Source organism: Cyprinodon tularosa, unplaced genomic scaffold (assembly GCF_016077235.1).
Source record: "Cyprinodon tularosa strain WSP-4 unplaced genomic scaffold, ASM1607723v1 ctg331, whole genome shotgun sequence".
In the NCBI taxonomy this organism is placed as follows: domain Eukaryota; kingdom Metazoa; phylum Chordata; class Actinopteri; order Cyprinodontiformes; family Cyprinodontidae; genus Cyprinodon; species Cyprinodon tularosa.
In genome coordinates, this window is record NW_024039043.1 from 1,060,654 (window position 1) to 1,079,975 (window position 19,322).

The following is a 19,322-nucleotide window of genomic DNA, read 5'->3' on the forward strand; positions in this document are numbered from 1 at the left end:
AATATTCCACAGTCAACTGTCAGCTGTATTATAAGAAAATGGAAGTGTTTGGGAACGACAGCAACTCAGCCACGAAGTGGTAGGCCACGTAAACTGACGGAGCGGGGTCAGCGGATGCTGACGCGCATAGTGCGAAGAGGTCGCCAACTTTCTGCAGAGTCAATCACTACAGACCTCCAAACTTCATGTGGCCTTCAGATTAGCTCAAGAACAGTGCGCAGAGAGCTTCATGGAATGGGTTTCCATGGTCGAGCAGCTGCATCCAAGCCATACATCACCAAGTGCAATGCAAAGCGTCGGATGCGGTGGTGTAAAGCACGCCGCCACTGGACTCTAGAGCAGTGGAGACGCGTTCTCTGGAGTGACGAATCGCGCTTCTCCATCTGGCAATCTGATGGACGGGTCTGGGTTTGGCGGTTGCCAGGAGAACGGTACTTGTCTGACTGCATTGTGCCAAGTGTAAAGTTTGGTGGAGGGGGGATTATGGTGTGAGGTTGTTTTTCAGGAGCTGGGCTTGGCCCCTTAGTTCCAGTGAAAGGAACTCTGAATGCTTCAGCATACCAAGACATTTTGGACAATTCCATGCTCCCAACTTTGTGGGAACAGTTTGGAGCTGGCCCCTTCCTCTTCCAACATGACTGTGCACCAGTGCACAAAGCAAGGTCCATAAAGACATGGATGACAGAGTCTGGTGTGGATGAACTTGACTGGCCTGCACAGAGTCCTGACCTCAACCCGATAGAACACCTTTGGGATGAATTAGAGCGGAGACTGAGAGCCAGGCCTTCTCGTCCAACATCAGTGTGCGACCTCACAAATGCGCTTCTGGAAGAATGGTCAAAAATTCCCATAAACACACTCCTAAACCTTGTGGACAGCCTTCCCAGAAGAGTTGAAGCTGTTCTAGCTGCAAAGGGTGGACCGACGTCATATTGAACCCTATGGATTAGGAACGGGATGTCACTTAAGCTCATATGTGAGTCAAGGGAGGTGAGCAAATACTTTTGGCAATATAGTGTATCTTCATCTTCCATCTAGCTTTGCATGTCTTTTTGTGCAGCCGCCCCTCCTTGTAATTGGTTATTCAAAGCATGCCGTGTTCATTTGGTTTCATTGGTACCCATTGTCTTCTCTCTTTTACAACACAATTGTGCAAATGTCAGCAAAATCAATTAGCAGTAAATGTAATTGGCAGAGAAGGCATGTTTGGGAATTTAGGCCATACATGCCATGAGCTGACAGCAAATAATGTTTTTGTGATGAATCACCATATGACAAGCAGAGAAAGGGATAAGTGAGCATTGTTTGTGGAGATCCCGTTGTTTCTAGCTGTAATGATGCAAGTTCAAAAGCGATGCAGGAGTTCGTGTTTGACTGTAGGACACAGCAGGTGGGACCCCATTTTCATAGCTGTGGACAAGATATAAAAGAAATATCATCATTGTGAATAATAAAAACAAATATTTTATGTTTTAGCCAAACATCTGGAGTAGAGAGGATATTATTGGAACGAATAACATTTTGCTAGAGTTTTCAAGAGCATTTAAAGAAAGTCCGATATGGAAGTAAATAAATTTACTGCAAAATTACCACTCGGATTTCAACTGGCTATTTACTCCTGCCCAACTTTGGCTTTGTTCTACTTAATCTATGGACAAAAGGGGCGTCGGATGTAGAAGTTTGCCCTGAAATGGAAAGGTTGATGGTTCAAGCCCCGGCCAAGACACTTCACCCACTGATGGTGCGGCAGCCTCGCTGCTGTCTGTGAGCCCCAGGGCCGCTGTCGCTACAATGTAGTTTGCCATCATCAGTGTGTGAGTGAATGGGTGAATAGCTGAATATAGTGTAAAAAAAAGAGCTATATAAGTACAGGCCATTTACCATTAATCATCAAAACCTTGACAAGCTCACCTAATGTATCACAAAATTAAAAAAATCACTTAATGTTATTGTGTAGCCTCTTTCACACACCCTAAATGATGTAAGATGTGTTTCTGCTGCAGCCTAAGCTTCACTAAACTAGAGACTGACCACTAGCAACAGGTCAGTCTTCTTTTCTGTGTCTACGACATTTATACAAATGTTCACAGACTGTAAAATGTTAGTTAATTGACTGGTTTTACACCTTAGCTTACGGGAAACCATAATTTACAGGTTCTCTTACTCGGTAAAGAATAAGAAAATGTTTTTTTTCTTTAATTGAGGCCGATACAGTCCCTTTCTATTTCTGCCCGGGTAACTGCCAATACTGTTCATTGTAAAAAATTGCCACTGCCATCCTATCATATCCATTGCCATTTCTCCATTACCTAATTTTATTTCATACCAGTAACAAATGCCTACACATTATTTTTGCATATCAGATCATTCATTTCTGCATTTCAGTATTTTAACAAATTATAAATTGATAAGACCAAGAATTAGATTCTACAATAATGTCGTCGAGACATTGACGGCATCTCCAAAACTGTACTGTCTCTGTCCACAGTCACCCCTCACAATAAAGACCAGCTTGCAATTCTTATAAGGATGAATTTAAGAGAGAAAATGACAAGAGTTAACTGACCAAAATGAGTTACTAACACATGAAATGATAAAACCAAGTCTCAGAACGATCCACCAGACAAGATGTCCACTCTCTCACAGTTACCCTCTTGTTGTTGTTGCGATCACAAGACCTGCAAGCACAAAAGATGATGATGACTTCATAATATTGCACTTTCGACTTATTTCAGCAATGTAATTGTATTTGAAACACAGATACCCAAATTTGCATGATTTTGCAGATGTGGGAAACACAGTTGTCATTGTCTTAGATTTCGCTGTTATCTCTGAAGGGTACTCCTTCAATTTGTGTTAATCCATGAGCAGCAGGGGACACAATGGGTAATAAACATTATCATTGCTGGGAATAGCTTGACATTGACTCAGACAGCCCCACTGCCACAAAAAACTGTCACTGAAGACTGGCATAGAGAGCTGGGGGTGGGGGAGGATAGACGAGTGGATTGTAGGGAAAAATAGCGCATGGCAAGATGACAGAAGATAAAATGAAGGGCAGATTGACATAGGAAGAGAATAAATGTGTGAGTTAAAAGGGAAACAGGTTAGATGGGGAAATGGGGAGAGGAAATGTTAAAGAAAGAGAAAGCTAATGGAGAAATTATGTGGTTATATGGAATCAGCAGGGATGACAAGATAGGAAACAAAGATAGGATGGATGGATGGATGGATGGATGGATGGATGGATGGATGGATGGATGGATGGATGGATGGATGGATGGATGGATGGATGGATGGATGGATGGAAGGCTAAAAAACATACTGCAAGAGACAGAAGGTTTTCTACATGAACCTCTGTGTGACATGAGGCCAAAGCAACATGAACATATGAGCAAAATTAGATGACCTAAGGGCTATTTTATAAAAAATAAATCCAAATTAGATACTTTTTGCAGTGATTTTAGCTGGTTGATTAAAAAAATAACTGAACCTATAAAAAAAGTTATACACTTAAATTGTTATTAGCAATATGTATCAACATATCTGTAAATGGGTGTAGATGGGACTGACATGAAAAAGGGTGTAGCACAGTGTTCCAAAGGCATCTTCTTGTAATATAGCTTCTTTAAGTCCCTCCAGCTCAATTTTCCATCCTTGTTCTTGTCCAGTAACGTAAACCTTTCCTAAAACAGGGAAATAAGATACGGTATGTAGAAATTAGAAGCTTGTCATTGTTGGCTGCATTTTAATGCTTCATCATTGCAGCTACATAAATACTGTAAGTTCATATAGAAGGTAGCAATTTCTAAAACAATTACCTTCTGAGATGATTGGTCATTAAATAATGGCCCAATATGTTGAACCATCTGATAATTTCACTAATCATTTGAACTAAGAATGAAATCATAAGAAAATGCATGTTTAAAAAGATTTCAAACTTACATCCTGTGTTTGCATTTACAATGGCACTTTGCAAAGTGCTCCAGCCATACATTTCTCTATATATTCATTTAAATCTACCATCTGATGTGTCTGGTTTCATAAAAATGAAGTGGGCCTATATTTGGAAGTTTTGCAGACTTTGTCTCAGGCTTCAATACCATAAAACCAGAGATCCTAAACAAGAAGCTCACAGTGCTGCTTCCACCTGTCAGCAGCTCAGGCTGCTTAAGCACATAGTTAGCCGTTTTACTCACTGTCCCGAATAATTTTCCTATTACAGCTGCCTGGAGAGGGCTATCACCAAGCTATTATTGTGTAAGGTTCTCTTGTGATTACTGATGGTACATGTGGTCATTTTACAGCCCCACAATAAAATGTATATCGTTGTATTTTTATCTGATTGACCAACACAGAGTAATGCATAACAGTAAAGTGAATTGAAAATGATTTTCCTTCCTTCCTTCCTTCCTTCCTTCCTTCCTTCCTTCCTTCCTTCCTTCCTTCCTTCCTTCCTTCCTTCCTTCCTTCCTTCCTTCCTTCCTTCCTTCCTTCCTTCCTTCCTTCCTTCCTTCCTTCCTTCTTTAAATAAATGTCTATCCATCCATCCATCCATCCATCCATCCATCCATCCATCCATCCATCCATCCATCCATCCATCCATCCATCCATCCATCCATCCATCCATCCTCTGTTGCTTGTCCATCACAGTCATGTTGACCTGCTGCCCATATCCAGCGGTGTATTGCTGTAAGACGGGGACATCCTGCATAGACACATACTCATACCTATGGGTAATTTTGATCAAAAATAACCCTACAGTCGTGCCTTTGGACTGTTGGAGGAACTCAGAATACCTGGAGAGAACTTAAGCACTCACAGGGAGAACATGCATATTCTTACATACTTTGTAGAGTCAACTTGTGTGTTAAATTACACATTTAAGTGTACAAATGTTGGGTGAAGGTCCTAGATGTATGAAAGAACATTATGAAAGTTATATAGACATTTAAGGCATTGCACAACTGCTCAAAAATAGGAAACAGCTCCCCCAGTTTTAAGTCACCACTTTTAAGTCTTTTATTTTTTTTCCCGCTCACTTTCCAATTATGCACTCTTTTGTGTTGGTCCATAACACCCCCTTAAAATAAATATAAGGTAATGTGCCAAATTAAAAAAAACAACAACACAAAACACCAAAATGTAAGAATACTATTAGGCTGTGTAGTTTGAAATAATTTGAAGATATCACCTCAGATCTAACCATGTCTTCATGTAAGTCTATAATGAACATATTTGCAGCTTTTATAAAGTTTTAAATACTCCTGTTGTTTTATATCACACATCAGTTCCATACATTTTAAGTCTGGAGGTCAAGGTTGCCAAAGAGAGGTTCTTAAGTTATCCCTCTTTCATCATCTTACTGAATAATTCAGTGAATATTGACTAAACCCTATTTATACAATGTGTTTCTGAGTTCCCCTATCTCTTTGTGGGCAACCAGGCCACAAGCAGCAGAAGAGCTTTTCACTTAGAGTTGGGTTATTAACATCAATCAGCCACCTGACACTGCATAAAGGGTACCAATATAGTGGTGGTGTGTGTTGTAAAAAAAACAACTTTGTGTTTGGCTTAGTGTTACACTGGGAGGGAAAGCGATCACGTAGCATGTTGTTCTTCCTGTTTAAGCTTTTGGAGCAATCCAATTTGTGGTGGACATTGATTTGCATTGTGTCGTCACATTGGCTGATGTTATGACAATAGATCATGTTTATTCTTTTAACAAAGACCCCATACTTTACCAGCTTTTGGTCACCTCAAACACAAAGCTTTACCTTTGCCAGTTGAGTCCTCTGGGCATGGCTGAGACAGGTTTGTGGCAGAGCTGTGGGTGTAGAGGACTGCCCCATTCGCCTCAGGAGAAGAAACCAGTCCAGGAGACGGTATGGAAACTGGCCTAACTCTTCCTCAGTACATTTGCTTTTGGGGACTGATAAAGGGGAATAAGAAAGCTGATTAAAAAAGCTGGATAGCACTGTGTAATTTCTGTGACATATTGATTGTTTGTGTTTACCAAGACAGGGTCCTGTATGAGCCACCCCAGTGCGTTTCCTCTTCCTACAGGCTTCTTTGTGAAGCAAGCACTCATTCCTGTAGGTCTTTCCAAGAACACTGCAGACTGGTGCCCTCTGCCTGCTTGAACAAGTCAGTGTCCATGTGGATCACAGAGTGTGGAGATCAAACTTCGTAGTTTAAGAAATTTTAAGTTCTCCTACAATTGCTAACCCTTTGTTTTGAGTGTCTTGCATAAGTATTCATCCTTTTATACATTTTAGTTCATGATAACAATCTAATGTAATAGACGAGCACAAAGAAGGGAAAGGAAAAGATATATGATTTTCCAATAAGATGAAAATTAAGGCATGTTTTATTAGTTATGACTCCCATTTAAAACAAGACCTTTATATTTAAGCCAGTCCCTCAAACTATTAATAGAAGTCAGCTAACAAATAAAGTCATTATATGTGTAATTTTATCTAAGTTTAAAAGCAAATATTCTTTGAAGTCCGCAGAGAGCTTAATAGTACCGTTCACTAAACACTGAACATGACATAACAACAGTAAAGCAGTGTTGAAAGAATCCTGCTTTGAGAATGCCATTCTTTAGTGGGAAAGGGGAAATAGGTCAGAGTTTATTAGATGATTGATAGAGATAAGAGATAGATAAGCTTGAGCAGAGATTCCCCTTCGTCTAGGCCTCTGTCCCTAAAGACACAATCCGATGAATATGGGGTTGTAAGAACCAGAGGAATGGTTTAGATCAAAATATATATGAAGTGTTAGGATAAAAAAATATATGTCCAGACAAACGTCAGTGAGAATATATTGATAGACCAAACAAGTCATATAAAAAGCATGATAAAATGCCCGAGAAGTGTATACTTGTAAAGGGATAATCCAAAAGAGTTGCATCTCAAATTACAGTAAAAGGCTATACTAAAAAGTATTGGCTTCAGGATTCAAATGAAGCCGATACCAAAGATTTAAAATAACATACTTTCAAAATATATTTCCTATGTCTTCTACGTCATCACTTTTTAATACTTTCTACTGGTTTGCAAACATTTATTGGTAGATCCAAGAGAAAAATCTGAAAAGTTCAAGTTGTATAAATACTTTTGCAAGAGTGTTTTTGCCAGTTATGAAGGAGGGTCAGTAAAATTATTATTTGTGATACTTCATTGTTAAAAAGTCACATGAAGTTTACCGTGGGCACAACTGTGGACAAACACACTTCGGTTTAAGAATTCCTTTTTCCTGAACCACCTGGCACCAGGATCCCACAGGACTGTGGCATTTGAGCAGCTCACAAAGCTTTTCTGAAACAATAAAAAGATATATATCGTTATTCATGATTTATTCGCTTTCGGTGTTGATTCCCTATAAGGAAGACTTGAGCAAAATATATCAAGATTTTTAAAGGAATCATGTAATGTAAATGAAAGAAGAAAAACGTCAATTGAACGTTTTATCATTAAATTATGCTCCTGACACTTAACTGAAGACAGTAGTAAATGCTCACAATGAATTAGTATAACCTGAATTAATATGTACTACAGCGAATATAAGCAGTCATTGGTATAAAGTATAACAATCAGCTGTAGATAGTGGGAGAATACGATGAGTGCTGAGAAAGAGTATTTTTCTCATATGTATTCATTTTCCCTTTTTTGCACCTGAATCAATTAGAACAACAGTCAAAAACTGAAAAAGATTGAGTAAATACAGACAGCAGTTTTCCACAAATCATTTGATCTATTAAGGGAAGAGCTGTATTGTCTGACAGCTAAAGGAGCGCTAAAACATCACAGACGCAAAGTTCATGCCCTGACATAAGGGAATTAAAAAACAGATAAAAAAAACAATGTTGCTGCCGTCTGTCAGAGTGAATAAGGTATTAAAGGCAGTTCTAAGGCTTTGGGAATCATAGAACAGTAAAAAGCTTTATTCCAAGCACACATAAATATCTCCTCCTGGAGGTCACAGAAAAGTCAAGTTAGCACCAATATAAAAATCTCTGCTGAAAAAAATAAAACAAAGGATCATTTCAAATTTTGCAGAAATTAAGATTATGATAACCGAGACCACTGGGAAAGCCAAATGTCCACTTAAAACACAAAAGTAGATCTTTGTAAAGGGTTACATCTGGTTTAAAGATTGTGATGTGAATTTTAACATTCTAATAATTCCTGAAAGTCCTTAAAATAAAGTTAATTAAAAGACTTTCTAAGGAAAGGTAGTACGAAGTTTGTCCAAAGCAATATTAATTGCCACCTACCTGTATTGCCAGTGCAGTTGTTGCTCTCCATAGAGGCCTAACTTAGGTAGAATGAGTAGAACGCAAAGTGCCTTATTGCTCAGGGCCAGGTTACAAAGCCTTTCTATTGAATAATTGAAATAGAGAGTTAAAGCAGTTTTTGGGATAACTCCTGTTATGTTTCAGTTTGTTCCAGAATTAAGTCTGATTATTTGGAATATTTTGTGTCAGCAAAGCTTTATGGGGGACAATACCTTTCAATACAATGTTTTCTGGTTCTACTTATTTATTACAGTATAAAGACCAAGTTTTTTTTGTTTCTTAGTTTATTTTTTTTGCAAAATTCTTTGTCACCGTTTTTTCAAAAATGAATTTCAGTCGTAAATTAGTCTTACCTGGGTTCACTCTGCCAATGTATGGAGCTAGCCTCTCCTCAGCCTGTCTCTGCCTGCGCTGAGCTCTCCCTCCCTGAACCACAAAGGCAGTATTTTAAAGTTATTTATAGAGAAAATTGGGATCATAAGTGTTTGTTTCATTTAAGTGGCGTTGGAAACCAGTTGTATGCCTCCAAAAGAATGAAAAGATATGTATTCTATCTCCTTTATATGAATATCAAGATTCTTTGAAGTTTATGCCAGAGCAACATCTGCATCCCAAAAGTTTCTCGGATCATATGTATCACAGGTGGTTGAGTGTATGAGCCAGGCTTCTTTAACTGAGATTTCTATTCTGAAACCTAGAACAAACACCTTTTGTAGAAGAAATACTAACATTATGATCAAAAGAAGCTTAAGCTTATACTCAAAGCTGTAGAAAAGTCAAAAATGTAGCATAATTTTCAATCATATGCTGGATAATCATTTTCAGAAAGACTTACGATGGCTCTGAATGGGTAAATGAGGAGAATCAAGGCAAGCATGAAGTTCAGCTTCATGGTGGAGCATTCCACTGCAATAAAAAGGGACAGATTAAGTAAATACATCAATAAAATTATGAGAAATCCAGACTTGGTTTCCTCTATTTTAACTTTTGTAAAACCTGATAGAAAAGGCATCTGATCAAATAATGTGTAAATACAACAGTTTGGTAAGGTGAATCTATTAAGGTTTGTCCTAATGTTTGTTATGGATTAATTTACTGATAATGACATCAATCTGATAAGATGGAACAATATGGAACAATATGGCACACAGAGGCTTCAGAAAACCATACCTCCCACACCCACCCCCCACACACCGTACATTTTCTATCAAAAAGGAATAAAATCAACAACTTATCCTAAGAGCATTCTCAGCTTCTTGTATTTCCTTCTCAATATACTCCTTTGATAACAGAGAAACTTACCGGCACCTTCTGTTCCACTGTTCTTTTGCTGATCTTCTTCACCTTGCCCCAAGGTACTTCCCTTTTCTTTGTGCCTCCCCTCCTCCTTTCAGGCTGTGCTTAAACTTTTCTTTCTTTTCTATTAGATCCTTCAAAGAATAAAAAAGAACAAAAAGAACACATTACATTTTGCTTCAACTGAACTTTTCACTGCTTCATTTTGCCAATACAACTCCAGAGAGAGATAAAGAGGACAGTCTTCTTTAGAATGAAGATGGCATTAACTAAAGTTGGGATTGGTCCACACTGGGACTTATGCATCTATGAAAACTTGCAAACACAATTAGTATGCTCTCCATGCATAAAACACGGCACTAAAGTATGCAATATTATGGTAAAAGTATTAGATGAATGGTAAATAAAGTTACAATGCTGCACTCTAGTGGTTATTCTTATAAATAACAGTTAAACGATGAAAAGGAAAAAAATCTGTTATTTTGCTTTCATTCTAAAATGTAAGTTCTTTTTTCTTTATTCTTTGTTTTTTTTATCCAGATTTCTCCTAAGAATTCAATGAAATAAAAAAAAAAACTGCCTTTCCGTGCACTGAAGGCACTGATTGTTTAAATTGACCATAAGCACAAAACACTAAACAGCTCATGTCTATGTTAAAAGTATTTTTCAATTGGTTTCAAAATATATTTTTTTTCAGGCTCTTTATTTGGAGGTTACTCTAAGGTTGTATGTCAGACTCACACACAGAACACTACGTATCTCTTAAAATTTTAATATTAATAATATTTTTTAAATTAGAGATTAAACTTTTTCCACAAAGGTAACCTATTTTTAGGCTTTGTGTACGGTTGTGTTATATAATCTTTCAAGTATTAATACAGCTACGCCAACATCGTGTTAATCTTAGCTGTTTAGCAAAGATTTGTTTTCCATTTGTGTTAAGAAACAAAAGTTCCTCTGGGAGAAAATCTCTGTTACCACAAACATTTCTGGTAAGTGTTGAAAACAGAACAAATCTAAGCAAAAATTAAAACTTATCATATCATCAACATAATAATTAAGCAATTGAACAAAAAGTGCATTTTTTGCTGAATGGAAAAATTTTAAGTTTCCTTCAAAAATGTATTTTCTTTTGATTTTTATTAATGTGCTTTATTTATTAGCTAATCCGGTCATGTGAAATACACAAAAATATAGAGAAATATATGTTTTTTTCTTTTCTTTTTCTTTTTTTTTATGTGAAAATATTTAACACCAACAGTAAAAGAATTGAAAAATAAAAAAATAATTAGGATGCCTGATTCTTTGGCTGAAATAGGTACCGGTATGCTTTAGAAATAATAGATGGAAAAATAATATAAACTATCAGTTTGTGTAAAGTTAATGTATTATTCAAGCACAGGCGTAACTTTCTGAAGGACTGGTGCGGACATGTCACCAGCAATAATTTCAGTATATAGACTTTGGCTCTCAACAATATGTGGAACAATTTTCTAAATTAGATTTTGCTGCTTTAGAAGGAGGATAATCAATGATGAAGCTGAAAGGGAAAACATCCATCAATCAATCAATCTACATTTTTCTGGATGGAGGATTGAATGAAACAAAATTTGTGTACATACTAGGGGGGCATGTTATATTGCTGATGGCATCAGAATCGGCTTTTATTCATTCTTTTTTTCATGCATTAATCTCTAACTATAGACTAGATATAAACATCAGTGTATTTTTTTTCTTCTGTGATCTCAACAATAGGAAAGCATTCAATAAATATATGTTTGAGCTCATTTTTGGAAAACATAAGCCCTATTGAAAAAGTTTGTGTCAAGTAACTGTAAGTCCATCAGCCACCACCGTTAGAGTGCACTGGAAAAAATAAAAATCTAGATAAGTCATTTTTCTTAAAATAAGTGCATTTGTTCTTGGATTGAGAAGGTAAAATAGCCATTTTGCCAATGGAATAAGACAATTTACATTTAAAATACGAAAAGATAATTGCATTGTCTCATTTCAAGTGCATATTATCTAAATATCTTATTTTAAGAGTAAAAATACTCATTCCATAGGCAAACTATCTCATTTACGTACTCAAATTAAGGGTAAATACACTTAATTTAAGAATTTATTTAGTTATTTCTTGATGGATTTTGCTTTGTGTCCCCACCAACCTTCATCACAAAGTTACACTCTTGTATGCAAGTAATTATTATCAATAAACACTGTGATAGTGACTATTCTTTATAAACCAAACGACAGGTTCTCCTTGGTGAGATTTAGACTTTTTAAATTGTTATTTATATTAAAGTAAAAAAAATATAAAACCAGAAAATTTTAAAGCCAACAAAAAGCATTTAGGTTTACTAGCTCTCAGAAGCTAAAAAATAAAATAAAATTATATATAACAAGGTAGAAGCAGAGACATAGCCAGAAAATTTTAATAGGGATGGCCAGTAAAAAACCAATGTACACTGAGGGGTGGCCGAAAACGGATAGGCGCCAGAACCTCAGGATCAGTCTTAACTGGAAGGAGCACAACATCCATATTTTCTAAATATGACTAACTATGCTTTCCTACCACCTTATCTAACAAATAGACGCATATATTTAAACATCCATTCTGTCTAAATAAAAGGTTTAATGGACAAAATTTCTAGGTTGAACATCTTTTCCATTGTCATTACTTTTTATGCATAATTGTTATTCATAAAATGTATATTTACATGGAATAATATCTACATTAAGTTTTTAATATCTATGATTTCACTAAAGACTCCTAGATGACTTGAAGAGACACATAATTTTCTCTTGTATAACACAAAATTTAGTTCTGAAGAGAGCATAAATTCTATATATATCAACTTTAATGTTAGTATTTTGATGTGTATAATTAACCACTGTGTTTTAGTTGTCAAGTAATTTGTAATAAATGAAAAATGTAAATGTTTAATAAGTTTGAACATTCCCCTTGAGAGTATTACTGCTGCCACCAACCGTATTAAAGAGCGTGGGGAAATGGTAGGGGTGGCCAATGATTGGCTATGGCCACCTCTGGCCCCCCATCTTGCTCCGCCCCTGGGTAGAAGCCTCTCTGAACCAAAGCTGTCAGATTAAAGCGCCCCGTCACTGCAGACCACGGCTGCAGCTCCAAGCTCCGCCTCGCAGGGGAAAGAAAGAGGAGGGCGGATGTCGGAATGAGAAACTGAGCTGCTGCTGGGGGGAAAAGACCAATGCTGCTCTCTGTCGCCTTTCTAGTTTATAATCAAACCGCTGTGCTGTTTCCTCTTGGAGTTTACCTATCTTTGTTTTAGGACTGTCCCTCCTGCTCCGCTCTCAGGACCTCTGTTGTAAGTCCATCTATCAGCTGATATCTGACGGATCGTAAACATTAGTGACGTCGTGTTTTTAAACAAAGATTACAAGAGAAAGATTAGATTGAAAATATGAAAACACGCTTAGTGTAACAGTTTGAAACTTTCATTGTGACTGCCCTTATCTGGGTTTATTTGATTCTGCAGGCGAGTCCAGCTTCTTTACTGCATCTTTGGATGTTTTAAACAGTCAGACATCAGGTTTCATTGCTCTAAATCTTTATTATTTTGCTCTACAGGTTATTTGCAAAGAAAACAAGTGGACTGCTTGCTCACTATTTCTTTGATTTTATAGTGGCGTGGTTAAGGTAAGCCTTGATCTAAACCATTCAGAAAATGTGACATTGTATTATTATTATTATCTTTATTTTATTTTATTTTTTACCATATTATTTTTTAAGTGGTTATCTTCCAGGATGTTCAAAAAGGTCCTATGTTTTCTTGTGTGATCACCCCTGTACTAATAACATAAAGTTACTATTACCTGATTGGAGTTGGAGGAGTATTGGCTCAATACAAATCCCCAACGCATGTTTCCAGATTAATACTTGTAAAAGAAAAAGAAAAGTGAAAATATAATCTACTTTTTGGTAGTTTTTTGTAGAGCAGCTGTATGCTCAGTGTACGTCACATTATTGAAGGGCAAGTGATAATGACTCACACAATCATAAAGTTTCAGCTGACAGAAGTTAGCTTTTAACCAGGGCTCTTGATGCCATATGATAATATTTTTACACTGCAGCTGGCCAGTCGAGGCTCTACCATGATGTCTAAGCATGCATATGTGTGTTCCATTTAAAGCTGTGATATGTACAGCCCAGACGGTGTAAAGCACCATGGCTTCAGTGCACTAGTTGTCCAGGATAAGGCGGGACTGATTTACTCACAGTGTCAGTAATTGAGAAGGACACCTGTGGTTTGTCTGGTATTAGGGCGGTGATGCTCACGTGCTCCTACATGCAAATCCATGTGTTTTCCTCAGGCACCAGTTGGCAAAAGCCATGGTGCACCACCTTGGCTGAGTGTGTGTTTACAGACGAATTGCATCAACAGCAGCTGAACATCCACAACGACTATAAAAGACCACCCAAATAGCCATTCAGAAGCTGTGTTTATTTTTCTGTACAGTGCCCTTAATGGTCTGTATCTCTGCGACATGACCACGTGTGAAATCACACACTTCTCATTACTCTGTGCATTGCAGTCATTCCAAGACAGCATGGTGCCCAGGAGGGGCTCCCCTGAGGCTGATGGGAAGTTAAAATGTGCTTTCATCATGCTAAGAGGGGCTATTTACAGCATGCAGATGTGTGAAGTCACTTGTTTGACATTCACCATAGATCAAGGTGAAGATTCAACAGCATCCCACACAATTAGCTACATGCAAACATCCAACTTCCTTCATGTACTTCTATGTTTCTCTAATGTTATTGGTGAAATTGTTTAGAGATGCACAACAAGACAAATGAAAAGCATAGTGGATATCCTTCCATTGATGTCTGGTCATATAGGTTTGCCTCTGTCACTGTGATGCTGTCGACTCAAGCTACTTGACTTTGACTTTTCTCTTATCCTCCTTGCCCGTCGCTGCATGTGTCCTATCATTAGAGCTATACTTAGCCACGCTTATCAGCACCGTCTTTCCCTTGGTAAGACCACAGATGTTTAAATCCTTGGAATAGTTCCCTACACACAGTGTGAAACAGAGACACGAGGTCTGAAACTGACAGACATTTGGAGCAAGTGTGATCTGCAGAGATTTGGAAATTCCCCTGGAATAAAAAAAAAAATCAATGTGACAGATGGGCAGTATTTTAAAACCCTTGTTTGGAAAAGTGAAGCAAGGATTTAACTTTTATATTTTTGGTGGCCTAGTTGATTCTTGAGGTAAGATTTGGGAAGTGGCGGCCTATTGTTTAGGGCGGAGGTCTTCAAGAGGGGGTCCGCGACCCCTAGGGGGTCCACGGAGGTACTGCATGGGGGTCGCTAAAGTTTTGGTTGATTCCAATTAATTTTTTTTTTATATTCCCCCCTGCAATTTTTTTCCACTAATTAAAATGTCTTTAAACACATTTACACGAATTCAACACACTGTAGTAAACAGATAAATGGAGGCAGAAGATGTCTTTCAGTCATCAATGCACACATTCAACGACACACAGGAGATCTTTCAAGCTGGGCATAGTTTCATTCACAACACCTGTCCCATCAACCAGGAATCACAATCAGAAATATTTTAATAATCCCAGGGAGAAATTACTTTCGTTACATTAGGACTAGTTTGATATAACCCAATTTCATACCATATACATAATAAGGGGGTCCCCGCTCCATCTCGCCATTGGTTTGGGGGTCCTTGGCCTGGAAAACGTTGAAGACCTCTGGTTTAGGGCATTGCGCATTGCACTCCCACGGACTGCCACAATGGGTCCATTTCAATGGCAGATTTAAGAGTGGACAAACTCTTAATTGTTTGGTTAAGCTCTCACCTTTACATGAATGGAATAATCTTTAAAGCCTAAGCTGAATATAATTTTTATTTATAGTTTTTTTGGCAAACTGAATCACAATAATCCACACAGAGATACACTTTGTTAATTTTCTATCTGTTTGATACTTGTATATTTATTTACCTGTGAATAAAAGATTAAGAAAAGACAAAGAAAAAAAACAAAGATGGATAATTTTCCACCATCATATAAGTTTTCATTTCCTTGTTCTCTAGAGGTAAATACTCCAAGTGAACATACAGCAGGTCTTCAATACAGCAGATCAGTCACTGCATTTACTCATAACAAGAATAATAGAAATGTTATTGTTTTCTTTTGTCTAAAAATATGCTGCTTATGAATACTTGGAAGGAGACATTCTCAACCAGTTGGGGTCGTGAGATGATTTCTGGGGGTCAGCAAATTATCTTGGCAAAATATAAATGTGCAAAATGAATGTAGGTACTGAGTGGACAGTAGAAGACGTTGGTCTCAAACGGGTATTTTCAAAACCAGTTACTGTAAATCATTATTAGGCTTCACCAAAACAACAGCAACAAACTTGTCCAGTAAGGTTGCAGCATTTAAGAGAAAGCTTGAGTGGTGGGCTATGCGAGTGGATGAGGGTTAAATGTTGAAATGTTCCTGGAGCTTTAGGTCTTTATGGAGAGTTATGACATAACCATTCAAACTATGAAATGAAGTATTGCCTCTCACCTCAGAGCCTGCTAGAAAGTTTTAATAAGTATTCCCCAAATGAAGACAGGCCAGAAAAGTATAACTAGTTACTTGATAGGTCATTCTTTCACCACCTTCACCATGCATCACTGGTCACCAGAGCCACAGGACGCCCTGATCGATCTGATCAGACCTTACAGATTGCAATGTATTTACATAGATTGCTACTTGAAAAGGTTGAGAACCACTGCACTAGAGGATAAAACTTTAAAGATTTCACAGTTCAAGAATTGGAAGCATGGATTTGTAATTTTTTGAGCACCAACCTGCATGCATGTTAGGTAGAACCTGTTCTTTTTATGTCTAGCACTTTACAGGAAAATCATCTTCCCTAAAGAACTAAAGAAGACTGTAAATGCAGAGGTGGCTAATTGCATTAATCAAGCATATTGGGGAAAGCAGAGAGCTGTGTTCAACCTTTTTTCAGGATGGTTAATCCCATATATATTCTAAGAAATCTACTGAAGTGGAATTTCATTCCATCTTGGAGGGGCATGTCCTGCAAGTCAATGACTCCGTGCATTCAGATGGTTTTCTTTAGATCGAAAACTTTTTACCAACCAGACTGTATGATCTAATTAAATTCTCTGTAGAGTTTTTTGAGATAACATGTGTTATGAATTGGTGCTATATAAACAAAGACAATCAAAAATAAAAAAAAATTTATTAAGCAGAAAGATTAACTGATACATCGGTAGACCAATGTTAGGGTTTTTTTCTTGCATCGTCATTGGCCAATTCGTGCAACCCTTCCTTTGATGCTTTAGTGAATTCAACATTCATTCCTTGAGAACACCTTAAGTACATTTGAAAATAGTTGTTACAACAGCTACAGTTCCATACTTTACTTTGAATAAGGAGAGGAGCAAGATTACTTACCCCAAAGCGACTCAAAGCCACATAAATGCCATCTGCATCATTTTATTTCACATTTATAAGCCCAATTTAATATTATTTCCCTATTTGCTTCATTTTGCTTCCACCTTAGCATCAACAACAATAAGCTCTTTTTTATTTCTGTAGTTGGGAGGTGGGGGCAGGTTAAGATCATTAAGTCTCACTGTATAATCCTTTAACACTTTGTGTCATGTGATCTGGTCTTTATGTCCATTAGGTCACTCACTGAAAAAGTTCATAAGACTTTCTGCTCTAATATGTGTATTTTGGATTGCACTTCTTTGCTGGAAATCTAATGAGCCATTGAAAGGGCCCACTGTGGGACCTGCTTTAATTTGAAATTATTTTCAGTTTATTTTCTTCATCTGTTTACATCAGTAATTTATTTCTCAGGTAAAAATATTGCTCTGATGCCTTAAATAATATCGTATAATAAAAATCGTACTGCTGAGGTGTTGCAATAATTTGACTCATTTGTTATCACTGTAACGCTTAGTTTTCCAACTGATGGATTTGATGTTTGAGAAAATATTGTGTGGCAACTTTTTAATTAATGTTCCTGTTGTCAAGGGCAAAATCAAATGCTTCCCTAAGTGCATTCATTCACTTACACCAGCATCACTGTGATATTCAAATAGTGTGTTTGCATGGCAGATTAACAGCAACCTTGACTGCCATTGGTGCCTGATGCATTTTATTTAATCCTTTTTGTCATTGTTCTTCAAACGCAAATAGATTTACAAAACAATAAGTCACATAATTATTGAACGCAAATAAAAATGGCTACACTTTTGATATTAACCATTCCAGCCTAAGAGCTAAGAACAAAGATACAGAGGGACTTCATTTCATGTGGCGCCCCCCCTGCTACCCTTTAGCTACACAAGGAACTGTTTGCATTTAAGAAAAAGATCTTGTGCTGCAAGACATACTTGGTATTAAAAGCCATAAGAAGATTGATTGGAAAACAAGGAGCTGCAGGAAAATGGGACCAAATGGGAAGTTGATGTAATTGTATAGCATTTACCCACAAATAATATAATATCAGCCAGGGGCCATGTACAAAGTGCTAGTCAGGCTGTGATTTATTTTATTGAATTTACTTTATTTTTTTAAATCTGTGTTAACTGGAAACTGTATGTCCTCACTATGTATTTTATGTCTAAGATAACCAGAGGGAAAAGAAAAAAGCTGTTTTCAGACGATGATAACAAATGTTGAATAAAAAAAGGGATATCCAAACAAACCTAGCCACAGGTGGAAATCTAACTACCTCCTTGTTAGTTAAGTTGTCTTTGATTATAATTCAGTATCACAACCTGATCTTCATATTCAATGTATTACTTCAAGAGAACCTGTCGGACAATTTTAAGAAAAGTATACAAAAATAGAAAAAAAAAATTACAGCTTGAATTCAATAAGGCAATAAAGTATAAGAATCAGTCATTAGAATATATATGGAATGGCTACAAACCCATTTCTAAGGTTCCGATGCTCCAGCAAACCAATCAGAGTTGTTACTGACACATGGAACAGTTAAACTTCCCAGGAGGGTCCTGCCTATGAAAAAAAAAAAAAAAAAAAAAAATCAAGGTGCAATGCCAACTCATTAAGAAAGATCGCGAAAAACTATAATAGTAGTCGAATACTGTTTACTGGTGAGACCACAGGGGGATTTACTTGAAGTTGTGTTTTAAAGGACATCATCCCTACAGTTAAACAGGCCAGTTGTGGTGTGAAGATCTACGATTAAATTATTGGAACTGTAAATTTTCTTATTTGGCCTCTGAAGGAGAATATCCCTCCTTCAGGCTTTGGTTATAAGGTCACCAGTGAATCCTCCTCTACTCCTCTAAAAAAGGTTAGAGAGCAGGCTAAAAAGTCTGAATAGTTAATACTCTGGGCTCAATGCAGTGGCAGAACTTAAATCAGGGCATAAATGCTTACACACGGTTTGGCAAATAGATAAATGAATAAATAAATCAAACAAAATGTTAAGGTTATGGGGCCAACATTTCTCCACAGGAAAAGATTTATTACCAGCAAATACTTGATGCCTATTAAGCCAGAAGGCAGTGATTTATTTATTTTTTCTCACAAATAGGGGCAGGGGGGGTTTGACAGCTCATATTTCAATTTATAAATATAATAACATATAATTATTTGATATATGATTTAAATGCTATTTATTAGCATTCAAGAGCACAGAAAGCATGAAAAGAGAAAAAGAAC

General features: G+C 37.1%; 2 protein-coding genes across 7 annotated transcripts in view; one reads left to right on the top strand and one right to left on the bottom strand.

Annotated features, from left to right (window-relative positions):
* Nucleotides 1-1,024: 1,024 nt before the first annotated feature.
* LOC119789099 (SPARC) lies at nucleotides 1,025-13,994 on the bottom strand. The gene is made up of 10 exons (XM_038293870.1): nucleotides 13,854-13,994; nucleotides 9,605-9,732; nucleotides 9,138-9,208; nucleotides 8,656-8,728; nucleotides 7,211-7,322; nucleotides 6,017-6,135; nucleotides 5,778-5,932; nucleotides 3,574-3,686; nucleotides 2,584-2,678; nucleotides 1,025-1,410 (listed from the first exon to the last, which is right to left on the bottom strand). The coding sequence occupies exons 3-10, from the start codon at nucleotides 9,192-9,194 to the stop codon at nucleotides 1,346-1,348; spliced, it is 789 nt and encodes a 262-aa protein (XP_038149798.1). The 5' UTR covers nucleotides 9,195-9,208; nucleotides 9,605-9,732; nucleotides 13,854-13,994; the 3' UTR covers nucleotides 1,025-1,345.
* Nucleotides 12,722-19,322, top strand: part of ccser2a (coiled-coil serine-rich protein 2a) — a 75,660-nt gene continuing 69,059 nt past the window's right edge. For 5 of the 6 annotated variants that reach the window (XM_038293865.1, XM_038293864.1, XM_038293867.1 and 2 more), the window contains exons 1-2: nucleotides 12,722-12,942; nucleotides 13,206-13,274. The gene's annotated coding sequence lies outside the window, so the exon portion shown is untranslated. The remainder of the gene's footprint in view (nucleotides 12,943-13,205; nucleotides 13,275-19,322) is intronic. The other variant, XM_038293863.1, reaches the window with a different exon arrangement.